This window comes from Mustela putorius, unplaced genomic scaffold (assembly GCF_011764305.1).
Source record: "Mustela putorius furo isolate JIRA1106 unplaced genomic scaffold, ASM1176430v1.1 tig00003834_pilon_pilon_pilon, whole genome shotgun sequence".
NCBI lineage: Eukaryota > Metazoa > Chordata > Mammalia > Carnivora > Mustelidae > Mustela > Mustela putorius.
The window spans coordinates 17,218,432-17,235,305 of NW_025421987.1; the positions used below are offsets into that span (position 1 = coordinate 17,218,432).

General features: G+C 34.1%; 1 protein-coding gene across 3 annotated transcripts in view; it reads left to right on the plus strand.

Moving 5' to 3' along the window:
• The window catches only part of CADM2 (cell adhesion molecule 2), a 1,089,711-nt gene that overhangs the window by 962,788 nt on the left and 110,049 nt on the right, over window positions 1–16,874 (plus strand). For all 3 annotated transcript variants that reach the window (XM_004775049.3, XM_004775051.3, XM_004775050.3), the window contains one exon: window positions 6,305–6,395. In XM_004775049.3, the coding sequence (XP_004775106.1) occupies window positions 6,305–6,395 (91 nt within the window). The remainder of the gene's footprint in view (window positions 1–6,304; window positions 6,396–16,874) is intronic.

Here is a 16,874-nt window from a genome sequence, read left to right on the forward strand (position 1 = left end):
AAAATAATATTTTGCTTTTAACCAAAATAATATTTTGCTTTTAACCATGACACATAATGTCATGGAAAATGCAACTGACTGATGTTTTAAGTTATAAACCACCTTTATTCACTCAATATATTATACAATATGAAATGATACAGTATGCTGATAGTATATATTAGTTTACAATTGCTTCTCTTATTTGGAAATTTTTTCATCATCCATAACAGGCTGATGTTCTTTATAATCTTAAATTTCTGTTGTATTTCTTTTATTATGGAAGAGGTAAGTTTTTTTTCTTTTTTTATTGATAAAACATTTGATTTAAAACTTCTTTTTATTCATCTACAGAGCCCTAAGTGATGGATAAACATTGAACCACTGACACTAAATACTTTAAGAGCTTGTGTGTTTAAGATTGTCCATTAGGTGGTTTAATAGTAGCTGCATCACTGATCTTTTGTCCTTTCTAAAATCTTTGTTAAGTCTATAGAAAATCCATTTCACTGAATCAATATCTTCACTTTGATTCAAATTCTGAGTTGTTCAAATAAAACAAGAGGTGTCGTTACTGCCAAGTTCATAAAGCTTTTAAATTTTTGATAAAAAAAAGAATCATTTGTGCATCAATCTATCTCTTGATAGTAATTGTGCCTGTTTCTAAAGGAAACTCAGAATTTGTCAGATAAGTAAAAGAAATAACACTTAAGACTAAAGTGTGTTTTTTTTTCACATTTTAATAATTTTAAAAATAGATTTTAAAGAGAGATATTTTTCCTACAAAAATCTTAGAAAGGAAATATTGTGCTTTTAAAATAGCTGCATATTTTTTGCTTGTATGCTAGGAAGCACTTAAAAATAATTTGTGGATGAATGAATATATCCCTGTTTTCTATATTCTTATTCAAACTTTCTCATTTTCTTGCATTTTGAAAGAAATAAGAAGCAACTAATTCATTTATACACTGAACATTTAAAGAGCTCTTACATTTAAGGCATTTTGTTAGGAGGTGACAACATACAATTAGATAGGTTAAGATCTTGGAACCTGAATGCTCAAAATGTAGTGAATGAAATAACCATATAAAAAATATATACATTTTACTAAGTGTAGTGTTTTATAATAATAGTATATATTCTGTATTCTAAAATAATTTAAACCTAATTATTTACTGTTCTCTGCCATCTATATGTTTTTTATATATGATGGGCATTAGATCTTGTATAAAAATATATATGATTCTATATAGACATGTTCAATAAATATGGTGTTAGAGTTCATTTACTTGAAGACCTTTTAAAACAGAGATGGAAATTATTTTAAATAGCTGAAACAAAGCTAAGATAAATTTATAGCAATAATAATGCATTTTTACTAACCCCCTTTTACTGTTATTAATTGGTACAATATAATACATTATATTAGTAATTTAAAATACCATACATATCCACAAAGAACTGAAGACTGTCACTCTGTTCTGTGAAGAAGTGGTTTATTTGTAACTTGAATATTTAAGATTAATTTTACATACAACAGACCCCAAAAGATTTCAATGAAACCCTTGTTAGTATTTTAGGATTTATATATCAAACCAAGAAGAAAGTATAAGGAAATCCTTAGCGTATTCATTCATTTAAGAATTTATTTATTAAGCATAGATTTTGTGTAAATCATTATGCAAGATACTGAAGATATAGCTGTGACTGTTTAAAAATTATACCAATGTGATAGAGAACATGTAGAAGAGGCATCTGATCAAACTCGAGGGTAAGGAATGAATGCCCTCAAAAATGTTTCAAGAGTTTCAAGAGTTAAATAAGCTCTCCCAGAATGGAATATTCCTGATAATTTGTATAAAATTTATTCAAAGAATGAAAATGAATGTTAGAAGGCAAGAGAAGGGGGCATCTTGGTGGCTCCAGTTGGTAAAGCATCTGCCTTTGGCTCAGGTCATGATCTCAAGATCCTGGGATCAAGTCCTTTGTCAGGCTCCCTGCTCAGCAGGGAACAACACCTAAAATAAATAAATAAATAAATAAATAAGTGTACAGATCACATGAGATAAAGGTTATACTAATGATTTTGCTTTCAGTCTTAACAGCAAAGATTAAGCATTCAGGGTTTTAACCAGAGCATTGATGTTATCAGATTTATCTGTATTTTTTTCTTAAAGATTTTATTTATTTATTTTAGAAACAGAGAGATGGCATGAGCAAAGGGGAGGGTCAAAGGGATAGGGAGAGAGTCCCAAGCAGACGTCACATGTAGAGTGGAATCCAACCTGAGGCTCCATCTTACAACCCTGAGATCATGACTTGAGCTGAAATTAAGAGTCAGATGCTCAACTGACTGAGCCATCCAGATGCTCCTGTCAGATTTATGTGTTGAGAAGACAACTTTGTTTAGTTCTAAAAATCAGATTTTAGGGAGACAAAAACTGGCATGAGAGAGAGAGAGAGACCATTCACTATCGCTATAAACTAGATAAAAGAAGTAGTTGTGGAGCTATAAGAAAGAAATGAGAATGAGCAGATTTGAAAACTATTCGGACATAGATCAACCAGAATTAATTAATTGGTTGAAGATAGAAATCCAAGGAAACAGAAGGTGTCTGGTGTATGTAGCTGGATTGAGGCTGGCAGTAACTACAGAACAAGAGATTGCCAGTTAAAGAACATGGAGGTAATGGTTGGAGAGCTGGAGTTCATTTTAGACATGGTAAAGGCACCATGTCTTTTAGACATCTGAGGGGACATGTCAAATGGGTGCTGCATATATTTCAGTGTAGCTGGTGGTACAGATTTGCCTCTAGAATATAAACCTGAGAACAACTGGTTACTACCTAGAATCTAAAAAGATGGGTGTGGCTGAAAGGACCCAGCCAAAATTAACATGAGAACAGATCATGATTCCATTCTTGGTGATCTCAGTAATTAAAGCCTAAATGCAAAAAGACAACAGAACCTGAGAAAGAGTAGCCAGAGATATAAGAGTTGAATCAGAAACATATGGGGGTAGGGGGACACAGAAAGTGGAGTGTTCTGAAATCTAGCAAACATAATTTGTAGGCATAGAAACTAATCAACATTTTGAATAATTCTGAAGTAAAATAAAAGAACATTGTATCATATCCCTTGATTTTGGTTACTTTAGAGGTTGTTTGGTGGTCTTCCTGATTGTTTGTAGAAATACATGCAAAACATATTATTTGCTCTAGCATTTTCTTGTAACTAAAATTCTGTATTTTGGATATAAATGGAATCCTGAATCATGCCTCCAGGGATTATGTGTGATACATATTCTCACCTTTAATAAATTGCTTAAACAAAAACCTGGCAAAGCTAAGAGAAACTGGGCCATATTCCTGTCATTATATATTTTATATATTTTACCTTAATGAAGCAGATACTAGTGGTGACTTGCCCATATCCCTTTAGCAAACACCATTTTTGTGCACTGAGTTGACGAAGCATGCCAGGGAAATAACCTTCCACCTCCCTTCAGAGTAATCCTCAACCAAACACTAATGAAAATTGGTAAATATTCCTTAAATACTCCTGCTCCTTACTCATCAAGTAAGATAAGTCTGAGGCATGCCCTATATTGTCTCTCAGAGTTCCAGAGCAGAATCGAATCCTGGTTGCCCATCATGTCATCTGCTCAATAACACATTCTTTATTTACTTCCTTCTCTTCCTGTCTCATATTCCAGTCCTTCCTAATATCACACCCATAAAAGACGTGTCTCAGGGTCTGTTTGTTAGATTTCTGTATTTGTCAGAACAAAACTAATAACATGTATATAGAGAAAAGGAGACTTACTATAAGAAGTTGGCTCACACAGTTATGAAGGTTGCAAATCCCAAGACCTGTAGGCTGAGTTGCCACACTAGAGAACCAGAAGAACTGATGATTTAGTTCCAGTTTGAGACCAAAACAGGAAAAAAGAGCTATATTCTAGCTTGGAGGCCATCAGACAGGAAGAATTCTTTCCTATTTGGGGAAGGATCAGCTTTTTTGTTTTATCCCAAGCCTTCAACTCATCTGACAAGGCCCATCCACTTTAGGGAGAGCAATCTGTTTCACTTGGTCTACTGATTTACATGTTGATCTCTTATAGGGGTACCTAGTAGCTCATTGGTTTAAGAGTCTGACTCTTGATTGCAGCTCAGGTCATGATCTCAGGGTTGTGGGATCAAGCCTAGGGTTGGACTCAGTGCTGGGTATGGAGCCGGCTTAAGATTCTCCAACTGCGTCTCCCCATACTTGTGCTCTCTAAATCAATCAGTCAGTCTATTAGTCAAATCTTAACAACAACAAAAATTCCATCTCTTACAAAAATATTGTCATTGAAATACCAAGAATAATGTTAAGGCACCCCGTGGTGCCTGAGCACCCCATGGTCCAGTCAAGTTGACACAAAATTAACCATTATAGACACCCAAGTTAACACAATTCTCTTCTCTAGAATCACACTTTGTGAGCATTTTTTCTTCCACTTTTTTTTTCCCTCTGGAACTGAATCTTGCTTCTGCTTGTCAGGATGAAATACATTTTGCTATATGCATATATGTTCAAAGTTAAAAAGACAATAGACCTCATTTTCCAGAATAATTTTGGCTCATACTTGTTACCCTGTATAATTGTTGACATTTCGCCTTCACTTTTTGAAAAAAACATTATACAATCACCCTAGTCAATAACTGATTCCATAAATGTGATGGTGATAATCAAAAAATTGCTGAAGTATAATTTAATCGTTTATTAAATTTTTTTTTCCTATCATTTAAAAAAGTATGATGAAAATGTGTCCTATTTTGTCAAGTTTCCCCCTGCCTTGGGTTATTTCACACTGAAATCTTTACCATAAGGAATCCCTATTTGCAACCAGGATATTATTGTTGATTACCAAGAATATATTTTCTTGATTAAAAGATTGAAAAAAAAGTATTAAAAATCTGTAAATAATTTATAAGTATGATGTAAGGTCTTCCACAGGATCCTATTTTACTGTTTGATATATGACAAGTCTGAATAATATTTTTCTAAAGTAACCTAAAAGTAACCTGAAAGTTATACTGTTGATAGACACTTACTTAATTGGTTCAAAATCAGAGTGTGGGTATAACCCCGGGGGGTTCAATTCTTCCATCATCCCTAAGGGAAGGGTGAAAATAATCATGACTGTCTGGAATATGCAGAGCCTATTTTGTTTATTGTTGAGGATGCAGAGGTAAGAGCAAGAGCTTTTGCATGTTGATAGGAATCCCATGTTGTGTTGGCCACACAACGTCAAGACTAGCAAAGTCTCATAGAGCAGTGAGCATGTTTGCATTGTCTCCTTTTTTAAAGTTTACTTTCCATTTCTTCTATGAAATAGGTATCTATGTGTTGATTGAACAGTATTAAATGTGGCACAAAAGCTATACATATTAATGTCAAAAAGTATTTTTGAATCCTCTTTTACCAAGGATGATTTTATTTTTAAATAGAAATTTTTAAAAAATTACAATTGTTGCCTTATATATAACAAAAGGCTAACTTTTAGTAATTTTCTACGTAATTATTTTAAATTATTTGCTGACTGTACATTAGAGCAAATAACATGTGCTAAGTGCTGCATTATTGCATTTTCTCTCTTTTTTAAAAAGATTTTATTTATTTATTTGACAGAGAGACAGATCACAAGTAGGCAGAGGCAGGCAGAGGAAAAGGGGAAAACCTGCTGAGCAGAGAGCCTATGAGGATGTGAGACTCCAGGACCCTGAGATCGTGACCTGAGCCAAAGGCAGGGGCTTAACCCACTGAACCACCCAGGAGCCCCTGCATTCCTACGTTTTCAAAAAGATCCTGCATAATGCTTATGAGACAGTAGTTGATCCTGAGTTCTTTGAGGGTTCTTTATTGTGAGTCCTGGTATTACTGCAAAAGAAAAGTGTTGTTATTTAAATGTACATAAAGTCACTTGGCCCATAATAATAGTATTCATAGCCATCTATAAATAGTTGAAGAAACAATTATATGAAATGCTTGATATTCATCTGGACCACATTTTGCAATTTCAGTTTTATATTCAGATTTCAGAAATAATACTACAATGGGGTTCATAAGATATTCAGATATCTTTGTTAGTGTTCCATAGACAGGATGGTAGCTTCTTAAAATTTTATATTGTGTTTCACCAAATCTCAGAAATCCCTTGTAAATGTACACAATAATAAGAAAAAGCCTGAACACATGCCATGATATACAATTATGAAATATATATGTTTATGTGTATTTAGTGACCTTTCTTAATATTCCTTTTCATTTTTTTTTCTAGATACACCTTCAGTTAAGATTATACCATCCACTCCTTTTCCACAAGAAGGACAGCCATTAATTTTGACTTGTGAATCCAAAGGAAAACCGCTGTAAGTGATTTAATGAGCACTAAAGTTTTCACTTTTTCCTCCTATCCTGCTTTGATTTCAGACTTGAACTGAAGAAATCCACTGTTTTTTGTCTTTTCTTGGTGGGCAAAGTGATCTCTAGAACAGAAATCCCCTGAACCATGTCTTCATTAAGTATCTGTGGAAGACTGGTCTTTTACTTTGTCATCTAGTGAAGTTTCTGGGAAGGTTTCCAGCTGTGATTTTTTTCCCTTTTATTTCTAGTAAGATATTTCAACCTGAAAGGAAAGTGGGCTTAATCAGTCACTGTTTACATCATAAGACTGATAGACATTACACATTACTAAATTTAGTTCTCCTATAAAAATCTTTGAAAATACTGAAGCATCCTCAAAATATTCTCAAGTTTTAAAGTTAAAAGGGAAATCATTTTCATAAGAAGGGAGATCACATCTACATTTCTAATGTAGCCCCAAGGAACATAATTTGTGAATGTGAGATGTTTCAACATTTTCAATTATTAAATAATTTCATTATTAGAATATATAGTTCTAATATTTAACTTTTTGACATTCATGTTTATAAACAACTAACTCATAGAAAATCTTTTTTATGCAAAATTCAAATATGCATGACTCAAAGACTATTTGACAGCACCTTAATCTTTCTAATATGGTAACAGTCTAGGTTGTGCTGAAGTCATTTATTTGATTTTTTAAAAAGCTTCCAATTGTTTGGCAATTTGTTTAAATTTTAATAGGAGGAATTTAATTGTTTTCCATGTAAAACTATATGGGCTAGCTTTTGTGCAAATCAAGTTAAGTTACTAAAAAAGTTATTTCTAATAGAAATTTAGATTTCTTATTATTACATAAGGAATTTTTCTAAAAGACCATTAAGGCAGAATCCTGAAATTTGGGCTTCTTCAGTTGTATGGTATTACAATTTTAACACATTAAATGAATTCACACTTTCTTTATCAAAGTTTTGTTATTTTAAAACTATTCTGACTTCCAGTATTATTTTTTAAAGACACAAGCATATAAAGAATATTCAATAAAATAATCCACTGTTTTTCTTCTATCTTTTAAGAAACATTTAAGGCATTTTATACTCTGAAAGGAACAAACTTTCATAGTAGCTTTACGAAATATATTCTGTACAATTCACTTTCCTAGCTCTTACTTTCTGATAAGATTAAATTGCTTATATAAGACATTTTTCAACTGCAGTATGCTGAGTGTGACTGTGCATTTAGGTATTATCGCTTTAAGAAGAGCTTTTGGCTGCAAGTTCAGTACTCTTTACTAGAAAAAGAAGTATAATAGACTCTACTCAGCTTTAGACATACTAAAATCCTAATTTCCTTAGTCCTGATTCTATGTATCTCACAACAGAATTTCTTGCCTAACTTTTCCTTCCATCCGCACACCTGTTGCTTTCACATATTATTTCCCACATCAGTCTGTTCCTCCTCTCTCTCTCTCTATTTGCTTCAGCTTCTATTGTTGTTTTGTTTGTTTGCTTATTTTTTTCCCTCCTCATAATCTCAGAGTTCAGCATATGGGGATGTGAAGGAACATGATCATGATGAAGGCATAGCAAGGGACTTTTACTTTTACCTTTTCTTCATTGATCTGCCTCAAAGTACATATGTGTACATTTGGAATATGTGTACAACTTATACAATTACATAAGGTTGGGAAACACAATATTAGAATGCTTGGAAATAAATATACCCCTGTTCAAAGAGTATCTAATGACTTGTCAAGGATCTACTCTTTGGTTCCATATCTACTCCCAATAGCAGAAACAGCATTTTGTTTTGTTTTGTTTTTTAAAGATTTTAATTTTTTGAGAGATAGAGAGAGAGAGAGATTGAAAGAGAGAGAGAGAGAACAAGCAGGGGAGGGAGGGAGAAGCAGGTTCCCCGCTGAGGGCGGAGCCCAATGCCACACTTGAATGGGTCCCAGAAACCTGGGATCATGATCTGAGCCAAAGGCAGATGTTTAACCAACTAAGCCATCCAGGCATCCCATTAATTCAGATGACCTGAGATCTTTTTATTTTTATTTTTTTTAAGATTGTATTTGTTTGAGAGAGAGAGGGGGGTAGTGAGAGACAACCTGAGTAGGGGGAGGGGCAGAGGCAGAAGCAGGCCCCTGAAGTGGGACTCTACCCTAGGACCCTGGGATTATGACCTGAAAGAAAATAGATGCTCAACTGACTGAGCCACTCAGGCACCCTAGAAATGGCTTTTAATTTATGTGAATAATTAACTTGTGAGGTCTAGGTAGTTAGATCTTCAGGTAGTCCATTCTCCTCAGTTCAAATGTGGTCAAATAGATGTGTTTTATTGTGGGTCTCTGTTTCAGCTACCTAGGAATAAGTTTGGATGTGTGATATTTCTCTGCACAGCAGATGAATGAAAAGTGCAGTAGCCTCTCATTTGTTTATTTCTTTTTTTTTTTTTTTAAGATTTTATTTATTTGACAGAGAGAGAGAAATCACAAGTAGGCAGAGAGGCAGGCAGAGAGAGATAGGGGAGGAAGCAGGCTCCCTGTGGAGCAGAGAGCCCAACATGGGGCTCGATCCCAGGATCCCAGGATCATGACCCGAGCCGAAGGCAGAGGCTTTAACCCACTGAGCCACCCAGGCACCCCTCATTTGTTTATTTCACTTAAGAATACAAAGGTTCCAGAAGTTTGGGGAATATAACATGTTACCTTTGTCAGAAGGATCCTGACTAATATCACTGTAAACGAAGTAAACAAAATAAGAAAGACCCCTTGTTTTATGGAAATCTAAAGCTGCTCAGCAAAGTTCCCCAAATTTCCTTTATTTGTCCAGGTTTAAAATGGATTACTCGAGATTTGCGCTCAGTTCAGTCATTGCCCCAACCTTACGTTCTTTCAGCTATTTTTCTGCTATTTTAGTTGTTGAGACTAAATTGTTCCTTATGTTAGACAAAGTAACTTTTGAAAAATTATTTGGCACTGAAGATGAACCCTGAAGCCTGCAGGTGGAAAAGTGGCCAGTCCTAAGAAATGCTTTACTGTTGCCATTCTCTTTTATCAGGCTTTTTTCTACCTGTGTGCCCTTTCTGAAAACTTGCCAAATTCCTAACAAACTGACCATATCTAGCAGGAAGTTATAACCATACTAAAAAAAAAAAAATCCCTAATTATCATATCTTCTGGTGATTACTTTATAAGCTCCATAAGGGTTAAAATGATCATTCTATTCTGTTTTTATCCAGGTAGTTCCCAGTGTTACATTCTATATGCCACCATCTACGAATAAATGTGTATTAACTGATTCTCTTGTATACTCATTTGCAATTTTCTTTTTATCGTTTTCTTTCTTTGTAGATTGCCAGGCCATTGACGTTATAGAAATAGCTAACATCTTTGATTCCTTCCTGCCTTTAGATTACTGTTTCTCTTCTGTTCTTCCTAATCATTTTAAAATCCACTCTTCTGCATTCTCAAAGTAACTATCATTTCTAGTAAATGAAAGCATTAACCTCTTTAAAGACAGTGTAATTCCTTGCCTCTCTTTAGTTTTATTCTGTCTCCAACAGTGCCAGATGAGGCAGACAGGACAAAAAACAAGGGAAGACCGAAAAGAAATCATTGGATTTTCCCAGAAGGAAATCTTACTGATCATAAAGAAAACAGTCTCACTAGAGCAAAGAGAATAGAAGGCAAATTGAAATGGATTAATCAGGGAATTAGTAGGTGGTAGGAAAGTAAAGCACATGGAAAGACTACCCATTTCAGAAGATGAATCATGAAAAGTGGAAAGGAATGAGAAAAGAAATGCATGCCAAACAGAAGTTAAAAAAAAAAATAGAGCTAGTGTCCATATTTTAAGACAAGATCAAAAAATTCTAAAGAATAGGACTGAAAATGTAGTATGTAATATCACATATACCCAGTGGGCAGGTCCAAATTTCCTGTCTTACTCTGGTAATCACGGTCAAAGTTCTGCTCTATTACTTTACAGCTATTACACCTGATTCCCCATTTTGTTATTTTGAAACCACTGAGAAGCCACACCATGGCTTAGGTTCCAAAGGGCTATCCAAACACTTACTTTCCACCATCTTTTCCATTTGTCTGATCCTTCTTGAAAGCAGGTGAAAATCAGAAATGGATAATGGATAATGGATGTATGATTCCTTTTCTTCTCGTATCTTTAATCCATGATCAAATCCTCATTGTTTCTTAAAAAGTATTTCCCTGGTACATAATTTCCTGAAGAATGAATTATTCACAGTTACTAGGCATATGGATAGTAGGCAAAATGACACCACTGTCTTTTGTATAAATCATAAACCGATGGCATGGTTCAACTTGTACTGAGACTCATGCCCCTAACCTGCCCTCCTCTATGCTAATGTTGTTTTCCTTGTTCTAAATGTGAGGGCCCCAGTGACTGTTTACGAACAATCGTGCTTTATTTGCCTGCTTTGGACTGAAGCCTTTTGCTATTTTCCTGTGGAACAGCTGCATATCTTGGGCCAGGACCAAATTGTTCCACTTGACATTACTATAGAGGCATTGTATTCTTTCCTTAAAAGAGAGATTACTGTACATGTCTGTCTATTGTTTTAATTTTAGTTTAAAGTGAGGACAGAGCTAATGCCAACCACTTTTCTTTCAAGTCCCCAGAGTTTTTGCAACCTTCTTCTTTCTTTGGCTGAATTCCCAGACAGCTTTCAGGCAGCAGCATTCTCCATTTATAGAAGTAGAGAAAGAAAAAAGCTGTTACATTAAAGTCATGACCTTAAAAGGTGTGGGGTTGCCCTCACATGCTAGAGCTAAAGAATCATCATTCATTTTAATCAAATGTTTAACGCTTTGTAAATTTACTTCAGAAAAGCTATGGGACACTTCCAATCAAATAAATGTAGATTTGGCATTTAATCTGTAAAACAAAATAATGATAGGTCTCGATAAACTTCTCAGTGTATGCAGCATGATTTTTGTATTTTACTTACTATTTTATCTCTTGGTAACCACAGTTATTCTCATGTCTTGGCATAAATCTAGTATACATAATTGCATAGCACATAACATGCCCTGTTCTGTACAAGAAGAAAGATTTTGATATTTTAGGAAGACAGATCACATACCATATAACAACCAGTAAGGTGTTCTAGAGGAACAATTATGCATCCACTTTCAAAATGATCAAGAATTTGAGAAGAAATCTGTTAGTTATATTTGATGCATTTTCTTATTAGTATAATAGAGATTAACAAACAAGTTGCAAATTATTATATCAAGTCCATTTTCTCAGGCTAAGATGACCTTTTTACAAAGCACAGGTTATTTACTGTCAGACAATCTAATCACAGCCAGAAGAAATGACAAAATAAACCAGGAGTTAAACAAGGGAAGTTATCATCCATAATGAAATATTTTAGGCCAAAACAGGACAAATGCAAATTTTGAAAGAAGAGCAGTGATTGATAATAATAGCCGTTTCCTATCATTTGACCTAAGGCATAATAGATATTAATTACAGAACAGTTATTTCTCTCCTGCGATCTATGTTATAGAAAGTCATGGAGTTAATCATCAAGGTCTGTGCTTCTGTTCAGATATAATTCCTATGCAGCCATGTTCTGGGGCACCGAGAATTGTGTGGCACATTAAAAAGAGAAATAGAAAACTAGGCTTGAATTATAAATCTGTGGGTATCTGTAGTCTGAGTCAACTTGAGCAAGTCACTTAAGTACCTGAGGTGTTTTATTTTTAATTAATAAATTATTCTTTTTAGAGCAGCTATAGGCCCATAGTGAAACCGTGGAAAGTACTGAGTTCCCATATATCCCCATCACCACACATGCACAACACACCCCACTATGAACAGTCTACACAACAGTGGTGCCCTTATTACAAACCATTGACCTACAGGAATCCATTGTTCTTACCACAAGGTCCACAGTTTACATTAGAGCTCAAGCCCATTTACCAAGTCTTTTTTTTCTTTAAAAATAAAATAAAATCTCTGAACAAACTGTTTTAAAGATAAATGACTATGTATTTTAAATTTCTCTAAGTAACTTCATAGTAAATAATAACCATGACAATGACAATAAATTATAATTTGGTCAAAGAGTTACATACAGTCTATCTCACCAAGGTTTAAACTTGGGAGTCTTAATTATATATTTAATACATATGCAAATATTAGACTGCTATGGCCATCCTGGAAATTGAATTATCATCTCAAATTTCTTCCACAGCTCTGAAATCCAAAGTTGCAAGCAGAATGAACACAGAATTATCTGTGACTTTAAAAACCATGTTTGAACAGCAAAGATATCCATGTTAAAGTCATGGCAGAACTGATTGAACAACATGGTTATTTTAGTTGCGGTTACACAGTAATAATGAGGTGCTAGAAGAGAGTCAGAGGCATGAACCCCTGTCAGGGGTAAAATATAATATAGTGAGAAATGGGAAACTGGAAAATACTGGAAAATGGGAAACTGGAAAAAACTGGAAAAATATAATATAGTGAGAAATAGTGAAACTGGAAAATACCTGTCAGGGGTAAAATATAATATAGTGAGAAATGGGAAACTGGAAAATACTGAGCCATAGAAGCAGCACCTTCATAGTGTTCAGGTAGAAAAAGTTTTAGAATAATTGGAAAGGACTCAAAGGGGTAGAAAATGAGTTTTGGTCCCACAAACATGGACAAGGCTACACTCTAGAGCAGCTCTCCTGGAATGGAAGAGCCATGTTAGCAAGTTTTGACAGAAAGCCAAAGGAGATCTAAATACCTTTACACAACCAAAACTGAATGAAAGGCATAACCCATGGGTGGTTGACAATCTAGGGTCTGCAATGTGTAAGACCTTGTTTTGATATAGTTTCCCAATTTTTTTATGATTATTGTCTTATTTAAACTACACAACTATCTTGTTGGAAAAGGCTTGCAGACTTACAATCATTTCTAGTTTTTAAATGAGGAAAATAAGTTTTATGGAGATTGTAGGATCTTTTCCAATCACCCAAGTGATAAGTGGTAGAATTGAGATTACAAACATGTTTAAAAAAAAAAATTAGGGGGTGCCTATGTGGCACAGTGAAGTGTCTGACTCTTGGTTTTGACTCAGGTCACTTTTAAGATTGAGCCCCTTATGGTGCTGGGCACTCAGTGGAGAGTCTGCTTGAAATTCTCTCTCACCCACTGCCCCTCTCCCCACTCGAAAATAAATAAATAAATCTTTTTAAGAATGTTTAAAAATAAAAAATAAATAAATAAAATTTTAACAACACTGATGATTATGTTTTCTTATTTACCCAGTGTTTTCAGTTCTCCTATTTTATTGATTTTTCACAATAACCTGGTGAAGTTGGCAAGAATGAGAGAATTCCTTTCTAACCAGTAGGAAAGGCTATATTTTAATCAAATATGTAAAAAAAAAATGTATTTTATAAATCAATTACCACTTAGGTAAGCCTAAACCTGTTAGAATATCTAAATATTATCTAAAGAATTTCTGAATATATCTAAATAATTCCTGACTAGATTTTATGATTAGGTATATAATAACTATTTTATTATTACATATATATATATATATATATATATTTACTTATTTGATAGAAAGAGAAAGTAAGAGAGAGAGTATAAACAGTGGAAGCATCAGACAGAGGAAGAGAGAGAAGCAGGCTCCCAACAGAGCAGGGAACCCAATGTGGGACTTGATCCCAGGACCTTGGGATCATGACCTAAACCAAAGCCAGACACTTAACCACTTAACTGACTGAGCCACCCAAGTGCTCAGTGTTTCATATGTATATATAATTATATATATATATATATATATGTGTGTGTGTGTGTGTGTGTGTGTGTGTGTATAACCAGATTATATTCTTAATTTGATGTATCTTTAAAACGATTAAGATTGCATGTTCCAGCTACAAAATAATACCAATGCAAATGTAAAAACCAATGCGGTGAAATACAATGTGAAGCCTTAGAGGGTATAAGCAGGAAGTTAAAAGAAAACAATCCTCCAAATTATGTTTTTTTGTTAAGTATTATGCTTATGATATCACCAAAATAATTGGTGGAATGAACATAATAAGGGTCCTTACCATTTAGAATCTCTCAAAATGTCAGTCCTTGGTATAAAAAATGTTATAGGCCTTTAGATTGTTTTTTGTGGTTTGTTTGTTTGTTTGTTTTGATTATTTGGCTGTGTGTGTGTGTGTGTGTGTTTTGCTTGTTTCCCGATATTAAGAAAACTCAAAATTGTCTTAATTAATTAATTAAAAGTTAAAGGCAATAGAGCCAATTTCTTCTACCATATTTTTAAAGTTATAATATTGGGGGATTAGTTCTAAGTTTTCATAATTAAAAATATATATATATATGCATGTGCTGTCCTTCCCATAGGAGTTTCTTTTCTGAGGCCCATATGGTCTTTTGCTTCCATTGCATGGTTTCAAAATTTAATCACACATCGACTCTCCGGAAACACACAAGTGGTTATCTTGGAAATGAGACTGAATATATTTGGTTTTGTTTTTGAAACAAGAAGCTGACTCTTGGTAATCTCCACTGCTGTTATTTAGGCTGGGCATCTGTGGTGTGTTGGGCACTCAATCATTTTCAATTAAATGTTCCTATGTCTTGCAAAAGTCCCGTAAGAGCTTACAGAACCACGATTATAGATCCATAGAGGAAATGTATTTCTTGAACATTTCTAGGTAAGCAGTTTTCTTACAACAAAAAGCCAATTATTTTGAGGGATTATTTAAATGTTCAGCAGGAAACTCTAACACAAAAATGTCTCACTATGGTTAAGACACCATTGTGGAATGACACTGTCTTATATGTTGACAAGATTTTCAAGATGTGTACTTTTGGACACATGAGTTTAAAAGTCTGTGTTTTTTAATGTATTTTTTAAAGATTTTATTTATTTATTTGATAGAGATCACAAGTAGGGAGAGAGGCAGGCAGAGAGAGAGGGGGAAGTAGGCTCCCTGCCAAGCAAAGAGCCCAATGTGGGGCTTATTCCATGACCCTGAGGTCATAGCCTGAGCCCAAGGCAGAGGCTTTAACCCACTGAGCCACCCAGGTATCCCTTTGTTTTTTAATAAATTAAATATGAGATTATATCCTGGCATTTACTCTTTATTTAAAGATATATAAACATTGCATGCATGTTTATGTAAAAACAAGTCATCAAAATGGTAATTGTAGGAAAATTATAGAAACAAAAATAACTCTTAACATGAAAAAATCTGAAATACTATACCTCATCCTTAATTAAAGAAAATATTACCCCTTTGCTGAACAAGTGCTATTCAATAAGACTTGTCTTTTATCCTTGCAGTTTTTTTCTGTAATATATGTCATAACGTTAGAACTAACATCTGCCCCTCTGGTGATCACCAGTCAACTAAGAAGTAGATTATTCTGTGCCTGTGTTAAATATTTTGACATGACTTTTTTTTTTTTTTTTAAAGATTTTATTTATTTATTTGACAGAGAGAAATCACAAGTAGATGGAGAGGCAGGCAGAGAGAGAGAGGAAAGCAGGCTCTCTGCTGAGCAGAGAGCCCGATGCGGGACTCGATCCCAGGACTCTGAGATCATGACCTAAGCTGAAGGCAGCGGCTTAACCCACTGAGCCACCCAGGCGCCCCCAATGACTTTTGTATAATATATGAAGGAAACAAAATGTGGAAACTAAAATTAATTCAAAATCACTGTAGGTATTTGGTGGTATTTCAATTAATGGTGAAGCAGATTTTTTTATTTTTAACTCAGCAAAGTATCCAAGCCATTCAAAATATTCACCCTTGAGGAAAATAAACCTTTAGAAATACTTTTCAGTTGTGATAAATTCATTTTCCTTAGAACTCTTCTTCAAAGGTGTCTTTGCCATTCAAAGACATTATATAATATATATAATATATATATATAAAAAATCAGTTGAATTTTATATATATATACATATATATATGTACATATATCTCCTTTTGAGGGAAATGTAGAATAATAAATATCTTTCTCCTTTGAAAATAAAAAGTCATTCTAGGGGCACCTGCGTGGCTCAGTTGGTTAAGCGACTGCCTTTGGCTCAGGTCATGATCTCGGAGTCTCAGATTCGAGGCCTGAATCAGAGTCCCTGCTTGGCAGGGAGTCTCCTTCTCCCTCTTACCCTTCTAACGCTCTCTCTCTCATTCTCTCTCTCAAATAAATAAAATCTTAACAAAACAAAAAAGAAAAAGTCATTCTATAAAGGATACTAAGAAGCAGTCTATATGTACTTTATCAGTTAGATTCTAAATTAATTTTAAATATTCATTATCAAATAGAATTTCTATATGCTAATTAGTTCATGGGTTTTCATTATGTTTTAGTTTTATAAAATCTTCTGTGAAGATAAGTGCTCATTCACATATGTGATTTGTATGGTAAAACTCTTTTATTTCATTTATTTATTTATCTAATTGA